General features: G+C 38.7%; 1 protein-coding gene across 1 annotated transcript in view; it reads right to left on the bottom strand.

Moving 5' to 3' along the window:
- NOL10 (nucleolar protein 10) overlaps window positions 1-21,503 on the bottom strand; it is a 72,823-nt gene that overhangs the window by 9,941 nt on the left and 41,379 nt on the right. Inside the window, exons 14-19 of the mRNA XM_067544769.1 lie at window positions 10,847-10,973; window positions 8,172-8,251; window positions 7,922-8,020; window positions 6,744-6,830; window positions 3,982-4,155; window positions 3,337-3,584 (exon numbers count right to left, since the gene is read on the bottom strand). Coding sequence (XP_067400870.1) covers window positions 3,337-3,584; window positions 3,982-4,155; window positions 6,744-6,830; window positions 7,922-8,020; window positions 8,172-8,251; window positions 10,847-10,973 — 815 coding nt within the window. The remainder of the gene's footprint in view (window positions 1-3,336; window positions 3,585-3,981; window positions 4,156-6,743; window positions 6,831-7,921; window positions 8,021-8,171; window positions 8,252-10,846; window positions 10,974-21,503) is intronic.

Here is a 21,503-nt window from a genome sequence, read left to right as displayed (position 1 = left end):
TTTTGTTTTAAGTTTGTAAAACATTATGCCCACTGGCAGTACTGAACAGTTAGAAAGGTAGGTACTTTTTCCATAAGGCAGCGTTTTTTAAATCTATTCAATTTGTCATCACTGGTACTCCTTTACCCCACAGACAGATCTACAGAATTTAACTTCAATTTTCTCATGTATGACAGAAAAACCACCCCTCCCGCTCCCCCACACCTCTTTACACTCAGTAATTTCCAGAGTGACAGGATTTCTTTTCTGATGCGTTGTGCTGTACTAATTTCTTCTGAATTTTTCAGTCTTTTTTCTAGAGCTGAATTTAGCTTGTTTATTGAAACTTTCAGTCTACTTGCTTACAGTTAAGGCTCCCATCTGTTTGTGATTTCTCCGCCATCATTTCATTTAAGATGGAGGAAGCATTTGAGAGTTTCCTTCAGTGGGATACAGCAACTTAGTCAAAGGTCAGCAGGTGCATTTGCAAAAAAAGTAGCTTGGCAATAGGTGAAACATATGCTTCCATTTCTGTACATGATGTAATGGAAATCAGAGCAAACTGCCACCTGATCACAATTTGTTCTCTTTTTCAGATCATTGGCAGAAGTGCCAACACAAATATGTACACAATCCATTCTCCTCTGCCAGATCTGCCAGTGACCTTGGACTAGATAGAATCTGTACACCTTTGAAAATCTCAAAAGGGCACAAAAGCAGCCCCATCCTCTGGAGTGAAAAGAAGGAAAACAGACAGGAGCAAGTAAACTGAAAACCCAATATGCAAGCTGAAGAAGATTCTAGATAAGAAACTGAAGCATGCAGCACTTGTATGCTGAATAAAGGCATGAACAAAAACCTTCCATGTGTAAAATTTGCTAATAAAAAGTGAGCAGGGAAAATGAAAGCTGCACTTGCAGAAGTGCTGAAGGTTAAAGTACTAATCTCAATTAGGATTTACAATAGTGCCCAAGATGTGCATGTCACTTTATAGATAGAACATGTAGATTGTGGGTCTCTTCCCAAGGGTCTTTAACCTGGCCTCCACAGGCATACATTTTTTAGCATTATCCTCTTCACATGTGTATTGGTGATTTAACAAGCAAAGAACCCCCACATGCATATGGACTGTAGTGCTTTTGTAATGCTGTGTTTGTTTTAGATAGCACTCCATAAGAAAATTGTTTCTTGTATCATTTTCAATTTTCTATCTTAGGGATTTATAGTAGAACCCAAAGGCTGATATTTCTTACAGAACCAATTTTACATCAATAAAAACAGTTCTAAACATATTGGGTTCAGTGCTTCCTTTCAATACTCATCAACCGTGTTACCTAACTATTTCTAAAATACCCATCAACATGTACTGACACAATGGTACCTCACCAAATCAGCTATTTCTGAAATGCAGCAAAATGATCATCAGACATCAGCACGGATGCATTGTTCACTATTTGTGTGGGAAATGTTTTGGCACAACTCATCTCCCTCTTGTTTGACCATTCATTCTAGTCAGAGCTATGCTGAGCACTTGGCATGCTGTGACATACCTATCTTGGCAGCTGCTGTCTTTCAAGGCTTTTTATTAGTTTCAGCACAGCAGTCCAATTAATAAAATTGTAATAAAAGCTTGATTTTCTGAAGTGCTGCATGTATCTAAGTGAAGTCAATGAGAATGTTAGGCATTAAGCATCTGGAAATCAGGACACTTTCTGGCATCTCTAAAAGTTAAAAGGGCTCTAGATACAAACCCTACTGCTTTACCTAACAGCTGACTTAAAGGATACAAACAAAATTGTATTTAAAACCTCTCCTGTCATGGGGCAGGGAAGGAGTAAAAAAGCTAGTGAGCAGGGTAGTGGGTTATAGATTATTGCAATAATAAATCCAGTGTCTCTATTCAGTCCATTATTTTTGGTGTCCAGAAAAAGTTATGAATTTAAGCTCCCAGGCTCATTGTTGATAGGTGTTATAAAGGTTTCTTTTGTGGATGAGGACTGAGAGGTCAAATATAGACTGATCACTTTGTCAAAAGTGTTCACCCACAGGTGATATGGTGTTTTTGTCTTATCTGTGAAAGTTCATTCAAGAGCAGAGTGACTGTCTCATTTCACCTACAACAATCTATAACCCACTAAACCTCCCCGCCCCACCTCTATGGCCCTATCTACACTCGCAGTTATGTCAGCAAAACTTTTGTTGCTCTGGGACGTGAAAAAAACCCCACACCTCCCCAAGTGATATATGTTTTGCCAGCATAAGTGCGAGTGCAGACAGCGCTATGTCGGCGGAGAGCATCTCCTACCAACATAATGGCCGCCGCTCATTTAGGTGGTTTTATTATATCAGTGGGAGAACTCTTTCCCTCTGACATAACACAGCTACATTCGAACTTATGCTGGCAAAACTTATATTGCTTGGGTGGAAGGGTTCACACCCCTGAGCGACAAAGTTTTGCCAACATAACTGTGAGTGTAGACAAGGCCTATGACTGGAAAGGTGTCACCTGGCCACTTCAACTTGAATGGTCCCTTGAAATATGTGTTAACTACTTATGCTAAACACTCCGTTCCACCTTGTATTCAGCTGTGACACTCAGAGTACCTTTCCCAGATCTGAGGAAGAGCTCTGTGGAAGCTCAAAAGCTTGTCTCTCACCAACAGAAGTTGGTCCACTAAAAGACACTACCTCTCCACCCAGTCTCTCTAATATCCTGGAACCAAAACGGCTACAACACTGTAAACAAACAAAATATGAAACTCAGATAAAATTTTTAACCATGGCTTTTAGCATGGAGACTAGAATTCTGACAACAGAGATAGCAGGCTAGTTTTTATAGCATCCAGATATTTTTGGCCTATCCAAGTCAAAAGATGTTCTTTTACTGTCACCTCCCAGAAAAGAAAGTTTACTTTGTAATAACTGAGAAATCATGAGGTATTCTAGGTTTTCAAATGAGGAAAGATCACACAGGGTGAGACTGTAAGCCCCTTTACTCACACTGGTGAACTGATACTCACATGGGACAGTCATGATGACATCAATGGGATTAGTCATATGAGTAACTGCTCACCAGTGTGAGGTAAAGGCCTTCAATCTGGTTCAAAGTATCAAACCCTTACAATTTTCCCTTAAAATAAGGCACGGACTAAACATCACATTCACATAACGGGAACAATAGATTAAATGAGTGTCAATGCAAGTTATGCCCCCTAGTTATCATGTCTGGCTGTAGAAATAACTGCTTCCAGGATCACTGTGCCTGCTAAATAAAATAACCTGGACCTGTATTATAGAAAGATAGTTGATAACAACCCAACCCAACCCAACTTTATTAAACTGAAGTGTTAGTCTTACTTCATTAACTTTTGCTTCTTGGCAGAGTCCTTGAAGCTTCTGAATTCCTCCCCTGCTTTAATCTCAAAGAATTGGGGTTTCAGTGTTGTTTGCTGATCCTCCTTGAACCTTTCCTGTCGTTTTACTTTTTCCTCTTGGCGTAGAAGTTTGCGCTGTTTCCTGACCTCTTCAACCCAACCTTTTTCATCATCTGAAGTTTCAGAACTTTCTGCATCACTTGGTTTTCCTTCTGGTTCTTCCTCCTCTTCCTGCAGATAAAAATAGTTACTCTAAGGAACCATTAACTGATTTTTAAAAAAACTATTTGCTCAATTAAGAGTACGTGACAATCTCTACAATATCCCATCTGAAGAGAATTCTAACAAATACATTAACCAAATACAGTATGCAGAGTAGAATGAAATTTATTATGTTCACAGACACATTATATAATAGATATAATAATAAATGATATTTATAGAATAATATTAATTCAATATTAGTTTTAAGATATGTATATAAATAATCACACTCATTTATGAGCAGATTGATACTTTTCCATTGTTTTCTTTTCCTTTCTAAGGTCATATAAATGAAAAGCCTGAATGCTTGTAATAAAAAACAAAGAATGATAGGTAATCCTAACCTAGAAGGAGAAAGTTTTACCTGCTCTTGTGCTTTTTGCTGTTCTAAAATCTTTAGTTTCTTCTTTCTTTTCTCACTTATTTTAGAAACAAGTGGATTAAGCAGCCTAAATTCTTCACTCTTCTCGTCCACCTGGAAATCTGGGTTCTCAAACATGACTTTGAACCGGTCATCAGTGAGAATGTTAGGCAGATTCTAGAAATTAGAAGAAAAACAAGAGTTGGTTACAAAATTTTGAAATAAATGCTGGTAAAATTATTTTAAAAGTAAAGCTCATTCAATTACTACTCAGTTTTAATTAAGCAAGAAAAGGCAACTGGATATAAAAGTATTGATTGTACTGATTGCTTGGTTCTTCCAGATCATTTACATCAAGATCTATTCCATTTGTTTTTTGTTATTTTCATAAAAATCACAAAAAACTATTCTGACGCATCTGTAAACAAAACATAGTCTGCTACTCAAAATATAGGAACCTCAGGTACTCCACTTCCCAACATTTTATATTTCAAGGTTAGTATCTATCAGAGCTGGTCAAAACCAGTTTGCTCTGATAATGTCATATGGGAATTTCAAACATTTGTTTTTTAATTTACTTCGTTTTTCTTCATTTTTATTATTTTTACATTATGACATGACGTCATTATGCACTACTACTGCTGATATGACATAATAATCGAAATATTCTATTTTTAATTTTAAAATCATTAAGGACAGCTACTTAATACTGAAACAGGATATCTTCTTTCTAGATCTAAGTGTCTCCTGTTTGTGTCCTAATGAAACAGTTTGACAAAAAATGTTTCAATGAAACCAACTCTAGTACTGACAATATGTTGCTGAATATGTGTCAACTCGGACATGTCTGAGTATCTCTTAGCTAATCAGCCGTGATTACAGGCTGAGAAAACTGGTTGACCAGGATGGTTCCATCACATGTGAAACAACATTCCAAAGAGATGCTTTTCCATTCATGTTTTATAAGATTATTTCAGTATCAATTCTTAAGACTTTCCTTTTTTAATCCTGCAGACTCTCTTTTTCCCCCACCACCAACCCCAAATATAACAGGGAAAGAGACAATTTTGTTTCTCTCATTAAAGGGCCTCATCCTGCAACACTGTAGCCAATGGGAGTTTTACCATTGACTTTACTGGGCACAGGATCAAGCATAAGCAATTTATAATTTCAACTAATATTAATATGCTTCATATTAAAGATTTCCTCAAGAGGTTTCTCTTTTAATTAAAAACCCCTTTTGTCTGATGCAGCTGCAAAATTACTACCAGGAAGGCTCTCCCTGGTCCAAAAATTTGTTTTCACAGCTGCTTAGAAAGGAAAAAAACATAAAAGGGGATAGGATTTAAGTTAGAAATGGTTAGTATCTACAAAAGTCTAGCTAATGGTCTAATCTAAAAATAACCAGTAAAACAAACAAAAAACTGATCACCTGTCCTTGGTAAAATTCTTATTACTGTTTCAGAGAAACATTCAGAACCTGCATTTTTATAAGGTATATTCTTTCTACTTTAATGCACAGTGTATAATATACATCTCCAAGCAAATACGCTAAGGAAGTGAAGGCTGAGACTTGTGATAGAGGCTGAGAAAGTTTGCATGTAGACTCCTCCAGCACCTACCTCTTCATCCTTTTATACCTTCCTACCATCCCACCTGCAAACTGAAAACGCTCACCAGACCTGACATCACAAGACACTTATGTCTGCTTTTCTGACTATATGAATTCCAGTACTCCAGTGCTCTGCTGACTATATGAATTCCAATGCTTTTCTGTTGTAGGATGATGTAACTCAGTCACCCTTCTCATCTATGTAAAATAAAGGAAGTCTCTGCTGCATACCAGGTGGGTGTCAGGACACCCTGACATTTTATACAGCCCATGTTGGAAAGAGCCTTCAAAAGGTGAAATACAGCTCTGCCATTGATTTGCAACATGCTATATTTCTCTCCTGCCAGATACTAAACACGTGTTTAGACCTGCCCGTACGTAACATTTAAAACAGATATGGGACATTTTCAGTATTAGTTGTACAAGAGTTACTGGTGTATCAGAGTGAACAATTTGACTACTTTATGAAGTGGAATTAAGGACAAAGTAAAAAATTACACCGTTAGCTCTTTGATTAAGCTTACATATGGACAATGCCTAGCACACTGTAGGCACTACCATGATACAAATAAGTAAATATATAAAAAGGTTTATTTTTGGGTACTTTACTGATCAAACCTTTAGAGCAGTGTTTCTCAAATAGTGTTCCGCGGGCTGAGTTGAAGGGTTCCGCGAAAAAGCGGAACCACACCGCCGAAATCAACACAAATCGCGTGCCGCCAAACAGCTGATTGCACCGCCGAAAACTGCTTACAGACCGCGTCACCGAAAAGGGGAAGATTTCCTGGACTTGTTGGCGGAGGGTATTGCATGGCCGCGCAAGGGTGCCGCGGCGAAATATAATTGAGAAACACTGCTTTAGAGAGTTTTTGGACACTCCCTCCCACAGCATGTCTACAAGAAGTGCTTCCTCATTACAAGTTTGTTATACAATTGGCCAGATGTTATCACACTGTATTCCTGATCCCCCAACACTGATGATTTCCAGTGAAGCCAGCTAATTAAAAGATGCTGTGTACGATTACACGCAAAATCCTTACCCAAAAAGCGAAGGAACACTAACCTATGAATCTGCCTAACCATTTATAGTAATCAACACACTCAACAATTTATTATCCTAGTGCATCTGTAGACCTCCTAAATAAAGTCGTACCTTTTGTTTCTTTTTTCTAGTAGGCTGCTGTTCCTCTTCCTCTTCAATCAGCTTGAGTGCCAACTCTTTATTAACCTTTGGCAGTTTCTAATGAAGGAAAGGAAATTTAGAACTCATCAGTATATCATTCTTTCATGCCCATAAACTTTGGCTACTCTACACATTTTACAATCATGAATTTAGTTCCAAGGACAAAAATAATCTCTATCACATGTACTTTTTTCCACTGTGATCAAAAAGTTCAACCCAAATTAATGAAAAACTGGGTTTACCCATCCAATACAGTTATAGACATTATTATAAAAAACATTTCATCAAACTAATGGCTTCCCATGAGAAAGACCTAAGCTTAGAAACAGCCATGGGACTACTCCCTGTCAGATGAATCAGAAAGGTCAAGGTCCCCAAAGAGGTACTGTGTATTCTGGCAAATGGTATAACCATGCTTTCACATTCTAGTGGTTGATTGTGAAGCCATATCATAGTCTCAGAAAAGGTCATTCAGCTTCATAAACACAGGGCAAAAGCAGTGTTAACATGGCACCTAGAAAGGTGCAGAAGCTGTACTGTCTTTCTGATCACTGGTCCAAAGGAATTGGTAGGGTTGTACTCAGATGCTGAAACATCTTTGGCCACAACAGGTATAAGACATCAGTCCTGATAGTCAGGAAATTTTTTTTTTCTTTTTTTACACTTGTATGCTGAGCAGGCTTGATCTTAAAATCCATGATAAACAAACATGGAAGCCCATGATGCCATTTTCAGAGTCACTTTTCAGAGCATAATTGCATTTTAAGGTCCCAAGTCATTTGATAAACTCCCAGTTTTACATGTAAAAGTAAAAACTGCACGCTTTATGCCTTGGGTTGTCTGTGGAAGTTCTGAAGCATGAACTGACTAATGTGTCCTTTTTCTTCTACTGTTTCATCTCAATTTCTTTTCCTTAAACTGGGATGCACATACATGTGAATGCCACAGTTCCAGATAAAGAGAGGTACATCAAAGTGGTATCAAATTGAGGCTGATTTGATTTCAGGGCTCTGGAAACATCAACAAACTCATGTATAAGGAGAAACACCATAAACTCCCAATTCAATTACAGCTTTGTGGTGTAGTTATTTTACATTATTCCATATGAACAATTTTCTCTAAAAGTTTAATCATAAATAGGATTCTACCTTTAGTTGAACTCTTTGTGCACGTGTTTCTTCTATCTTCTGTCTAATTTTCTCTTTTCTATATTCCTCATAAGCAAATGGATTGACCATCATTTTCACCTTTTAAATACAAACAGAAGACATTAAAGAAGGGAAACAAGTAATGCAGGGGGAAATATATAAATTGTATAAATTAGTAAATATACTGTGTATACATAAAGGCAAAAAAGTACCAAAACAAGGACCACCCTCAATGAATTAACCTTTTTACCTTATGATACAGTCGTATGTCCATGAAAAAGCCATGCATATATGCTCTGAGTAGTGGTGATCCAATCAGATGAGTAAGGCCTGTGCAGGGAAGAAGGGGAACATTATAATGTTATCAGAGAACTTCAAAGGAGTGTCGGATATAGGAAATGCTCCCAACTAAGCTGATTGACTAAAGGAAAACAAACAGTATTTAACTGAGGTTAGTCCTGCTTTGAGCAGGGAGTTGGACTAGATGACCTCCTGAGGTCCCTTCCAACTCTATGATTCTATGAAAGTATAAAGTTCACTAATATTCACATCCATTCTATCAAGACCAAGTAGTGCTACAAACAATTATGTTAAGCTAGCAAGGAATTTGAGCAGCCCCATAACAAAAACAGTCTTTTCTTTCTGCTGTAGTAAATGTTACTGTGCACTTTTTAAAGATGCCCACTAGCCTACAATCTATGGATAGTTTACCAAGGAGAATTATTTGTGAGGCGAGAGCTTTCTGAAGGTATGTACATGTTTGACATACACATCTGAATTACAGTTTTTGGTGTGGCATACTGATGTTTTAATTAAATGTTTTGCCTTGGATCACTACCTTTGAAGAATAGATATGTTGAAAGATATAAATACAGCACCACAGCAGTTCATAAAACACCCTAGGCCCTAACCTAAATAAAGAATGAAAATCTCCAAATGAGAGAAGAAGGTGAGAGCTTTTATCCTCAGACAACTCTGTACAGTTGAGAAAAAGGAGAACTTTTCTTTAAAGCAAATATTACCTACAGATCCAATAGTTCCATAAATTAATAAACTTTGGCTAAAAGACAATTCCAGAAATGAGAGATTTAAGAGAGAAACACAATGTATCTCCCAAACCAGTTTTTTTTTTTTTTTTTTTTAAAAAAACAAGATACAGGTACCATCTTGGGAGAAAAAATGACTGAGTTCAAAAAACAATGCTGTCATCATAAAACATGGACTACATTTTATAAACCTGATTGTTCCCAGTAGATAACCTTCCATAGAAAGGACTGGAACTTATATAGATTTATAGCCCCAAAAGATGCTACATCAGTTGACACATAATGATACAAAACAGTAATACTTGTAAGTTCCAGGTGCAAGATGCCCTAATAAACCTCGTTTGTCAATCCTAGGTGAATCTGATTTAGTTTCTGCAGGTTAATGAAAATCCAAAACTGCAGCTAAGTTGCTCAGAAGGGGCATTCTGAATCCTTTCCAAGTGCACTGAAGAAGAATGGTCTTTTGGTTAAGACACTAGACTAGGTCTTAGAGATCTTGATTCTATTCCCAGGCCTACCACAAACTTCTTATATTATGCTACTGTCATGTCTACACGACAAGCATTATAGCAGCAGAGTTATGGCACCATGGCTGTGACACGGTAATCCTATAAATCAGTGGTTCTCACCCAGGGGGTACATCAACTCATCTAGATATTTGCCAAGTTTTACAACAGGCTACATAAAAAGCACTAGCGAAGTCAGTACAAACTAAAATTTCAGATGGACAAGACTTTATACTGCTCTATAAACTGTATGCTGAAATGTAAATACAATATTTATATTCCAATTGATTTATTTTATAATTATGTGCTAAAAATGAGCAATTTTTCAGTGGTATGCTGTGACACTTTTGTATTATGTCTGATTTTGTGAGCAATTAGTTTTTAAGTGAGGTGAAACCTGGGGTACACAAGACAAATCAGACTCCTGAAAGGGGTACAGTAGTCTGGAAAGGCTGAGAACCACTGCTGTAAATAACCATGTTTTCTGTACCTGTAGAAACTCTATCTCCCCAAGCAATAGCAGGTATGTCAATGGAAGTATTCTTCTGTCAACCTAGCTGTGTTTACACTGGGGATTAGGTAGGCAAAAACATAGCTACAGCACTCAAGACTGTGGATTTTTCACAACCCTGAGCACTGTAGCTACATCGACCTAAGTTTCAAATGTAGACTAGACCTTAGTTCATGCTTCAGTTCCCCATCTATTAAAAAAAAAGGGGAGGGAGGAAGGGGGGGTAACAACTCCTTAGAGGTTATATACATATGTTATGTAACATCCCAAAGATGTTATGAGGGTAAAGCCTTACGGGTGGTGCATACCATTAAAAAAAGTCTATAAATAAAATATGTTTTCATTGACATCAGTATGAGTTTCAATGTATAAAAGTCCAAAATATTCTCCTTACTGAGGATACCTTTGGCAAGTGGATTCCTTTATCTAGGTACTTACTATGGTCTCATCACCACGGTATCTGAGCACCTCACAAGTATTTAAAAATAGAAACTACTTCTCTTCCTTTCCTATGGTTCTCATTGTGTGGCTAAAAGAACCTCAAAACACTTCCTCAACACACTAAATCACTGAATATCAACCTTCTCCTCAGGAGACAAGCTGTGAACAAAGGTTCTCATTGAGTTGACAAGGATTACCACAAAGTAGGGAAATCAGGACTGGCATGTTATCAACAGTGTTAAGGATTGGGAAGAACTACTTGAATAACTTTCTCACAGCCCTTTTATTACTTGTTCATAAAGCATATCCAAACTACAGACCTGCATACATACAAGCAATGTGAATGCTTTAAAACTGAAAAAGGAAAAGAGGACAAGAAACAGGAGGGGGGGGGGGATGTTAAAAGCCTCTTAAATTTTACCTAAATTTTCAAGGTCTCTTCTGGTAACAAATTTGTAATCATCATAAACTGTGCTCTCTGGATTCTCCTCCAGTTCTTCTGTCAAGTTGTCCAAGAATGAGCACCATCTTGGGGCAGGACCTAAAACCTGTGAGAATGTTAAGAAGAGTTATGAATTTATACATACACCCAAAGATAAATTCAAAGTGAGTTCCTCACACCTGCTGCTCTGCTGCAGCGTGAAAGTAAATATTGAAGCCAAATATGCTTAAACATCTTGATAGCTCAGTCAAGCCTACTGCTTGTAGTACAAACAGAAATACCACTATAAATTGTTTTAAAGCACTACCCTTACAATCTAGGGCATTTAATCTAAGTCAACAATTTACTGACTTCTAGTTTAACTGCTTCAAAATGTGATAAATTGGGCTGATTATATATTAAAAGCCAAATATGTCAGATACAGTTTTGAACTTACCTAATGACGGTAGAAATCAAACTAATCTTTTACACTCAGATGGATCTTAAACTCATTAGCTCACTGGACAATTATGGTAAATCCCATTTTATCATATTCATTTAATTAAAATACCTGTATGCATTTTATGTACTTTTATTCAAGGAAAAACACACGATTATGAGCTGATGATGTAAATATTTAACAATGTATATACTGTTAAGACTTACAAAAACGTACATGAAGGATACAAGCATATAATTTTTATGTTGTGTGAGATTTGAACTCAAATTATGCTAGACTATCAATGTACTTTAATTCATGCTTCCTGATCCCAAAAAGAGTATAATTTTTTAACACCCCTGACTTTTTCCACTGCTGATATGAATCCTTCTCCATCTAGACACATACAGTCACACCCAGTGTGCTGAGCCTATTATTAGTAGGTGTGCTAGCTCTATGGAAAAAGGTCAACAAGAAGGTTCTCTCTCCAAGGGGAAAAGTGGAGAATCAATGGGAAGCTTGGGATGTAAGGGAGGTCACTAACTCCAGCAGAGTGGAACTTTTAATAATTCATTTTCTTTTTTGTTCCATCATAACTAATACTTGAAGTGGAAAAAAGACAAAATCACAATACATACGACAGTGGATGCTATTCAAAAGAATTTTTAAGGCAACACTTGCTAATGAAATACATATAATTCGTTCTTAATGGAAAGTCTGTGTTACACCAATTAAGCTCTCTGAAAGGTTATCGTGACAAGACATTCTACTCCAATTAGAAAAGCGCCACCTACCTCCCCTTTTAAAAAAATGTATTTTCTTCAAATAACTATAGTTGTCTTAAAATATCAATAGCGTATTCCAGACCATAACATTCAAATGTATGCAATACAATTTAAAAACCTCTAATCCAATTTTTCCTTCATTAAGAAAAATGTCTGGCAGACATGTTTAATTTGGTCTATTAACTCACTTTATAAAAATCCTTTGCTCATGTTGTTTAATTTGCTCTATTAACTGGCTTTATAAATATCCTTTGCTGTTTAGAAATTTGCAGCACTATCTTTTAAAGTCACAAGAAATAAGAATAAAGTCAGACTGTGTCAAAGTTGGCAACCACAACAAAAATGGCAACTGGAGATTACCTTAGCATCGTTAATCATACTGTTAATTTTACCCAGATTTCCTTGGAAGATCACAAACTATCTCTGACAACAGAAACAGCTGCCTACTTAATCAATGAGGTTGGATTAACCAAATCTTCATGGCAGTCTGAACAGTAGTAACCATTTGACTAATGTGTAACAGTCAGCAGAATCTCTTACAGTCATCATTCCAGTCAGACACCTTTTCCTCCTTTCATATCTTAAAAGTCTCCAATTATATTTCCTGTTTTTCCTTGCTTCAAAGCTAAATGAGAAGCTTTTAATAAAACTAGATTTCAGTCAACTGAGTAGAGGTGTTTCAGCTTTTCAAAATTATTCAAATGGTCACTGGTAAATGTTGCTTCATTACCAAAACTAAAAAAAAAGGACTTTTCCAAGTCATGTGTTTTGTGGTTATCTATATTTTTGTTTTGGACACAATTCTATACACTTTTTCTTCCCCTCTATTACTGCTGAGCTATTTTTTTCTTTTTAAAAGTGTATTCGTACAAATGAAAAGAAATATTTTCTGTCATTGTAACCTTAGTATAATAAAGTCCGTTTCCTGAAGAGTCTTTGAAATAAGTGGAGTTTTTATTCATGTATATTTTAATCCCACAGAAAACTAGCTCTTCACAGCATCTTGCTTTCACATTGCTTTAACAAATGCAAGATTCCCACCTGTCACTTGGATAACTTTTTTCAAAATAGATACCACTTTTGTTTCTTTCCATAAGCCCACTGAAACTGAATTCCTGCTCATCCTCCCTTTGCTTTATAGCATATGTTCCATTTTAATAAATGTACAGGAGTTTTATTTTCTTCTATAACTGTTAATCCCTTTCCCCCTCCTACTTCCTCCCTCAGTTAAAACACATTACATTCCCTTCCCCTCTCTTCCTGCAATCATTCAAATAGCTTTGGCCTTTCCATCTCCACAGGGCCCTAGGCACCATCCAAGTTTCTATGCATCTCCCTATTCAGAGACAAACCCTCCCATGGCACAAACACACAGACTCCGTTGATGGGTCAGCAAGAATTCTGGAAACTGAGATGGTCTGACTGTCTGGTTCCCCTATTATCAGTGCCCACAGCTATGGGAACAGAGACTCCTTCCCCACCTTGGGATCAGGCTCTACTCTAGGAGAGGTGATAGTTAAGTCTGAAGGCTGCCTAGACTAAGTGGTTAATAGGCCTGTGAGCTGACACTGACATACAGAATTCTACTAAATCCAAATAGAGAAAAATGCATTGAAATTTGCAATTAGGTCAAGAATAGGATAAGTTATGCAATTACAGATACACAAGGAAATAAAAACAGTGTGATGAAACTAGACCCAAAGTAAAAAGTTCCAAGTTGTATAATATTAACTAACGATATTTCTAATCAGTTTATCTGCCAATTTTAATAAAGTTACATATAACAAATGATAAATCACTATAAGCCAGTATGCATTTAAATTAATTTTTAATTCAAGTTCTGTATTTCTACAAATATAGACATTTCAAAATCACTAGCAACATTCATCAATAAGTGGAAGATTTTCAAAAGCACAAAGAGAAGTTGGGCACCAAACTTCCAGTGAAAGTCAATGAGAGCTAGACACCTGACTCCCATTTTGCCTTTAAAAGTCTCCCCGCTAGAGAATAATATGGACAACGATATCAAGCCATTATGTCTCCAATTCATCAGACAAAGCTGCAAAAATCAAAGGACAAAGCAATGTCTAGTTTTATCAGTCCACACTATAGTATTTGGGCAAAGAATTCTATCAGCTTTTTCAACTGTTAACATGACAAAATGTAATGGGTCCTCTATTATTAAAATGGTCTGAGATGTTCAACCGAGTTTTAAGGATTCTTAAACCTTATTCAAACATTAACTATAAAAGGAAGAAAATTTCTGGTGTGATTAACTTCCCCAAAAAGATTATGTTACTGTAACTTTGATTTTTTTTATTTACAATCTTTGTATTTTAAAGGACAATTAAATTAACATTAAGAGGACGATATTATAATACAAGAGCCTCCGATACAACACAGATTAATAGTTGCATTGTTACAGATGAATTTAATAAAAACGATTTAAAGAAAATGTATGAAATCCCTCTGGACCTCTCTTGAAGATACCATGTTATTGTCATCCCATTAACTTTCCACTGAATTTAATGAAATGTTAGGATATACAGGGTATTATTCCAAAAGCACAGCAGGTGTTTGCTAACTTGTATTTGATAGCAATTGAGCAGTTAAATGCTGTTTAACCAGACAGTTTCATGGGCAGCTCCACAGCTTCATTTGAGCCATAGAAACAACAGGCCCAATCCCAAAATGTGCTGAACATTCTAAACTCCTACTGAGTTCACAAAAAAGTTGGGGGTGCTCAGCACCTCACACAATCAAGCCCTATGAAATAAACACAACAAAGCTGACTTTAAGGAGGGGAGAATACTACGTTAAGTATCAGTCTGATGCAGTTTATGAGCCCAATCCTGTACAACTGAAATGAACGGGAGTTTTGCTACTGACTTCAAAAGAAGCAGAAGCAGGCCTCAAGTTCTATTTTATAAAATGCCATATTATAAGACCATAAGAGTTTATAGTGGAATTACCAAGTTGTAAATGGGATGCTAGAAATTACAGTAAGTCTTCATGCTGCAAAAAATATTTTGCGTTATTAATCTACTGCAATAAAAATATTAAAAATATATATTTGCAAACAGCAGAAATTTCATTTCCAAATGCAGTTATATAGCTTAAACTGCACTAAACTGCCCTGAAGGCAGAATACAAAACTAATTGGTAATACTTCAAATTAACACTTCACGTATTACAACACACAATGATATATATGGGTTATCAAGTTATCAATTAGTCAATATTAGGAAATCCTTGATTAATGTGTAATCTTGTAAAATATTCATTTACTACTTTGTTATGGCTCCTATGGCAGATATAGTGGGGGATTTATGGGTATGATTCACAAAGAGGCCGTTGGTTTCTAACTGCCACTATAGGTCCCTAACTGGCTCCCCCTGCATTGCATAGGGAGCCTGTGTCTCTAACTTTTAAATTTTACTTGGCAGCAGGGCGCCTACAAGGTAGGTGCTGCCCATCCCCCTTGTGACTTCCATCCCAGCTGCTTAGTTAACACCAGATAACTGTGCATATAACTTGTATCTCTCCATTCTTCTGTAACATTATATTAAAATAAACCTCTCTTTTTAGGGGTTTCCAAACTGGTTATTTACTTGGAATGCAAGATCTTAGCCAAGCGACAAAACTGTACTAATGCATTTAAAAAAGAAATTGCACCACGTTTGGACAACACTAGTTCAAACAACAAAGACAGCCTTTTACTACAACTTGACTATACAGTCAAATTTGTCTTAAACAGGCAACACACAAAATTACTTGATGATGGTAGTCTTCTAATTAAGATGGAGCAGAATTGTTCTTGATAGGTCAGATTCTCATATACAGTAAGGTTATATTTACACTGCAATGTAAGACCAGGGTTCGAACTCAGGCTCAAGCCTAACCTCCTTTATCATATTAATCCAGGGTCCATTCCCGTACCCTTGGGGTGGAGGGTCCAAGCCTGAGTCATACTGGGACCCAGGGTTCAAGCTCTATTGCTTTGCAGTGCAGGCGCAGCCCCACTGGGACTAGTGCTCTGAGAGTCCACCAAAAGAGTTCCACAGGCTGACTTTCTTTGTCCTCTGGACAGTCAAGTTTTCCCACACTGCACCATGAACAAAGGGTTACAGCAGTCACACTTTAGGAGGGCACTAGGAAGTCTGGGATATGCGTGTGGGGATTAAGGCCCACATAATGCAGCACGGATACTGGAGTCCCAGGTTTCAACAACTAAACTGAGTGTACAACTGAATGTAGATACTCAAGCCCTAGGTTAAACTCAAAGTCTGCTAACTCAAATTCTACTAACCCTAGGCATACACTGTAGTACACACATATCCTAAAGCCACTTTACATTGTTCTGGCAATATAGAGTGGTCTTAAAATGGATGCAAAATATAAAGTACTCAGTTCAAGGCCCCTTTATGCTGCCAGAGTGTGATTAAAAGAGCCCTAGTGTAAATAATAATCTGGCCCAATACATTGGGGAAATGTTTTAAAAACAGAAGATTTTCTAATAAAAGGTGGATTCTTGTACAGTTTTTAATGTGTATTTAGCCTGACAGACTAGAATAGTTATGAAATGTATGTATTCTTTAGACTCTGATCCTGGCTGTTCACATGGCCATGCAGAGCCTCAGTGACTTCAACAGAGTCTATCCATGTGCATGATCTTGCTTGATTAGGACTTTCATGCAAAATTTCTCTTTATCTATACTTTTAATTAACATTAAAAATTATTTGTTAAATTTTCAATAGAATGCACATGTTAAAAAGGTTAAGTATGTCTAACTGGGCACATAATTACACTCGCACATGCTTTGGTTTTCAATAGTGCTGCTTAATTGCAGAGAGACTACACCATGCCTAAATGAGGGAGAAGCAACTGGGTGACCCTCGAGGTGTGGGTGGCGATTTAAATGTGCAATTGCATTTTCATCATAATTAGTTCTAATTGCACAACCAAGTTTAGTCAATGCACTTGCATGAGTAATTAATTATGACTCACATAAAGAATACTATTTTTAATGCTTTGTTCTCTATTTCCTAAAATTAGAGGTACCGATCTGAATGTACAACAATTTTCCATCATCTATATTGAAAATGCAAGTGAAGGAAGATGGCATTTTTATCTTTTGCTAGCAAAGAACAAAATATTGGCACTAGCATTTAAACAGAGAGGTAACACCCTATCATCACCTGATCCCTTCTTGCTAGTTAACGCCGACAGAGTTAACTGAGAAGTAGGAAGGCGGGTCATGGAATGGACATGAGCAACACATCTTGAACAGCAACAGTTACGAAAGGCTAGTAACCTTTTTCTTCTTCTTGCTCATGTCCATTCCAGGCTAGGTGGCTCACAAGCAGTACCCCAAAAGGTAGGCTCAGAGTTCATGGACATGCTGACTACAACACTATTCTTCCGAAATGGGCATCATGGTGGGCCTGTTGGGCAATGACATAGTGAGATGCGAAGGTATACACCGACGACCAGGTCGTGGCTCTGCAGATATCCGGATTAGGACCTGTGTGAGGAACACTGCTGACAATGCCTTAGCTCTTGTAGAGTAAGCAGTTAAGATGGCCAGAGGTGGGACATTCACCCGCTCATAGCAAGCCCGGATACAAGCGGTTATCCAGGACGAGATCCTATAGGCTGACACAGGTAGCCCTCTCATCCTTTCCGCTATTGCTACGAAGAATTGCATTGATTTGCAGAAGGGTTTAGTCCTCTCAAAATAAAAGGCAACGCATGCCTAACATCCAACAAGTGAAAACGTCGTTCCTCAGCGTTCTTGTGAGGTTTCGGGAAGAAGATTGGCAGGAAAATGACCTGGTTGTTATGAAATTGTGACACCACCTTTGGCAGGAAGGCCAGGTGCAGGTGCAGTTGGACCTTGTCCTTGAAGAACTATATGTAGGGTGGTTCTGATGTAAGGGCTTTGATCTCAGAGACCCTTGTGGCTCAGATGATCACCAGCAGGAAGGCAATCTTCCAAGAGAAGAGCTGCAGGAAGCACAATGCTAACAGCCCGGGTGGGGGGAGGAGGGGGAAAATCTGTGAGCTTTGACAGAACCTAGATATACGTCCCATGATGGGGATTGGCTTGAAGACCTGAGGATAGAGCCTTTCCAGGCCCTTGAGAAACCAAACCATCATCATCTCATGGAGAACACTGACCTGCAGTTCACTGGAGGGTAGAAGGCTGAAATGGCTGCCACAAGTTTTGACTAGCCTCATCACTGTGTCATTGATGGGCAGGGCCACCTTGGATGGAGCTGCTGCAGCCACGATATCAATAAGGCTGTGCGAAGCCTCTGTGAGCAGCTCAATTTCCAGGCCCAGGTTCACTGTGACCCGCTTTAGAAGGTCCTGATGGGCCCTGAAATCGTCCTGCGGAAGCAGGCTACTAGGACTAGTGACAGCCTTGTCTGGGGAGGAGGAGGCAGCTTGCACTGGAGGACAGGCACTTTTCCCTTCCTCTGCCTCAACTACATCCATGGGAGTAGTTTCCTAGACATCAGTGTTGGGGTCGGTGCCAGAGTCAGGGTCCTGTGCTGAGCAGTAGTCCACCTTGAGTAGGAGTGATGGGAGGTAGGACCTAGCACCGGGGAAAACACCCAGGAGTTTCAGTAAGGCCAATGCCCTCTGAATGCCAGGGGACCCTCACCGAGGTCCAGTGGCGCTTAAGGTGGGTAATGGTGGTGGGCTTTAGGTGGTACACTGGACTCCAAAAAGGAGTCTTCTCTCGGCAACAACAGTGGGGTGGTACCCACTTAGGCCTCTACGTGGTGCTTGGGATCCGGGGACCGAGGATGCACTGGTGATCAGGATGCTGGGATAAGGGAAGACTTGCCCCTAGAAGGTGCCGGAGGAGTGGAGGGGAGGGGGCAGTGCCAGAAAGGCACATGACGCTTCTTGTTCCCTCCAGCTTCCAGGCCTCGGAGCTGGCAGGTTTCCCACTGGAATTGGCAGGACTAAAAGAAAAAGAAGGTCCTTAGATGCCTGGAAAGCCTATGGGGTCAAGAGCACTGTCAGATTGCTGGCACCACAGTGGCTTCCTGGTATTAGCGGAGAGTCCAGGACCTGACAACACCCGATGTGGTGCTGACATGGTCTGGGAGCAGAAGAGTGGTCAGGAACAAGTCTCACTGTGCTGTCTTCACCCTACTTGTCTCTCTTCTGCACCAGTGAGCAGGGGGAGAGCTTTGCACCATCGCCAAAGTACTTGGTGCTGAACTGGAGCAGCTCAGCTCTGAGACTCGTCTGAGGGTGGCCTCCACGAGGATAGCCTTCAGCCAGATGTCTCAGTCCTTTTTAGTGCAAGGTCTGACATTCCGACAGATTTGGCACTTGTCCTTCACGTGAATTTCCCCCAAGCTCTTTATATAGCTGGAGTGGAGGTCAAACATGGGCATAGTTGTGCCACAGACGACACAAGGTTTGATGACGGGTATGCCCAGCCCCTGGGGCAAGAAGTCTCTCGACAATAGGAACTAACTACACGCATTAACACTACTTGATAAACTATATACACTAAACTATTAAGACTATGAAAAAAGATAAAAGTCCAAAAACCACTAGGTAGAAGAAGCCTTGCAGAGCAAGAAGGGTCATTTCAGCAACTGTCATGGGCAATAAGAAGGAACCAGAGGCCCCAAGGGGTCCCTGTGTGAGGTATCTCCAACACAGACACATAAAAAACAGTCCCTGTCCAAAAGAGTCTACAATCTACGAATTTTGTGGCTTTGTTAACGTATGCCTGACTGCATCTCAATATATAGCCCAGATCCAACACTTGTTACATTCATGCTCAGAATTTTCTAAAATCATTTGGAGTAATAAAGAAAAACAATCATATATCAACTGTTATTTGCCACCTTTGATTTCCACAGGCTCTTTCCTGAGTTCTCTCAAAACTGCTCCTTCCAACTTAATCCCTAAAACATGCTCAGACTCTGCAATCTGTTACTCAGGCAAGTACTCCAGTTTAGTTTAATGCAGCAACCTGCCTGAATAAGGATTTGCAGGCTTGGCTCCACATCTCTCTCCCATCAATTTCTATTTTTTAACATCTCACATTCTCATTAGACTCACGTATCTGGGAGATTTAACACTTTAAACATAATCACATCTCTTCTTTAGCAAGCTGGGAGCATACTGGAATGCAGTTTTAAACAAGAAGTCAGTTGTGGGAACCCCATATTTCACTTTTTGCAGCATACCACTGGCAGCAATATCACATATGGTTTTCAGCCCACGTGAGCCTGGGTCTGAAGGTCTGATAACTTTCCCTCTATTACAATGAGGGGACAATTCCAAATTGGATTGATTGATATCCCTCATCTCGACCCAAGTATGTCCAAGTGCACCTTAGGAGCCCTTCTCGGTAAATTACTTGTAAACCATACTGAGGAAAGGGAACCAACCTACTCCTCAAGGAAATGGGCCTGCTGGGTCTGCATACTTTATCGTCTTAGGAATGGGTGGAAAGGATCAGACATTAGCACCCAATTACAATTATTCTACATTTGAGAAAGCCAGACTTCACCTTCCCCTGGAAACCTTCATCTTCCCCTGGAAAACCACACTTATCTTTGGATCCACGTCCCACCTCCAGTCAAATGAGTAATTTTAAAATACTGCTATATGCTTTTAGCCATTTTGTTGGGCCTTTCATACCCCCTCTCTCCAATTATCTCTTTATCCTTTCTACCTTCTGAATGAAACAACATTCAGACCATGTAGTTTTCTATCTCAGAATGGAACTGCATTACAAGACTTATTTTTCCAAGTGATCCTTAAGCCTTCTACCTCTTCATTAGTGTACAACATACTCTCACATACATTGCTGCTGATTTTTAACATCAAACAGTAAAACCTGACTTCCATATTTTTATATGCCCCGTCCAGCACGTGAAACAGACTTCTGAGGATTTACAAGAGAATAACAGGTCACTTGTATGTAAAGTAGGTCCAATTTAATTTTCTCCCCTACCAAAAGCTCATTCTCTGTAGTTTAAGTTGTGTGCCACTGGCTCAAAAGTCATAACAAATAACCGTGCTTTTTTTTTTTTTTTTTGGGCTTAGTCAGCATGTCAAAGCCACAATCTTACTAAGACGTTTTTCTATGTTGATACACAAGGACTGCTGCAAGAACTTGCACAGATTTAGTGTAGTATGCAATATTTAATATCTTTCCATTTTGGTATTATCTGATAATAACCATTACTTTTGTTAATCCTGGACAGTTTGACTTTACAGTTTTATGCATCATATCCTGTGCTCTGCCAGGGTTTTGCAGTCAGTTATTTGACAGGACCAGCTTCACATATCCTGGGTGATTTCTGGGATTTTGATTAAGATAATGGATGTGTTGCTCATCATCTGTGGGAGCAGCCCTGAGGAACAGGGATCACTAATAGTTTAAGT

This window comes from Emydura macquarii, unplaced genomic scaffold (assembly GCF_026122565.2).
Source record: "Emydura macquarii macquarii isolate MOO-44397 ecotype Brisbane River unplaced genomic scaffold, CSIRO-AGI_Emac_v2 contig_1027, whole genome shotgun sequence".
Taxonomy (NCBI): Eukaryota; Metazoa; Chordata; order Testudines; family Chelidae; genus Emydura; species Emydura macquarii.
Note: the sequence above shows the minus strand (reverse complement) of the source record. Positions and strands in the feature narration are given on the sequence as shown.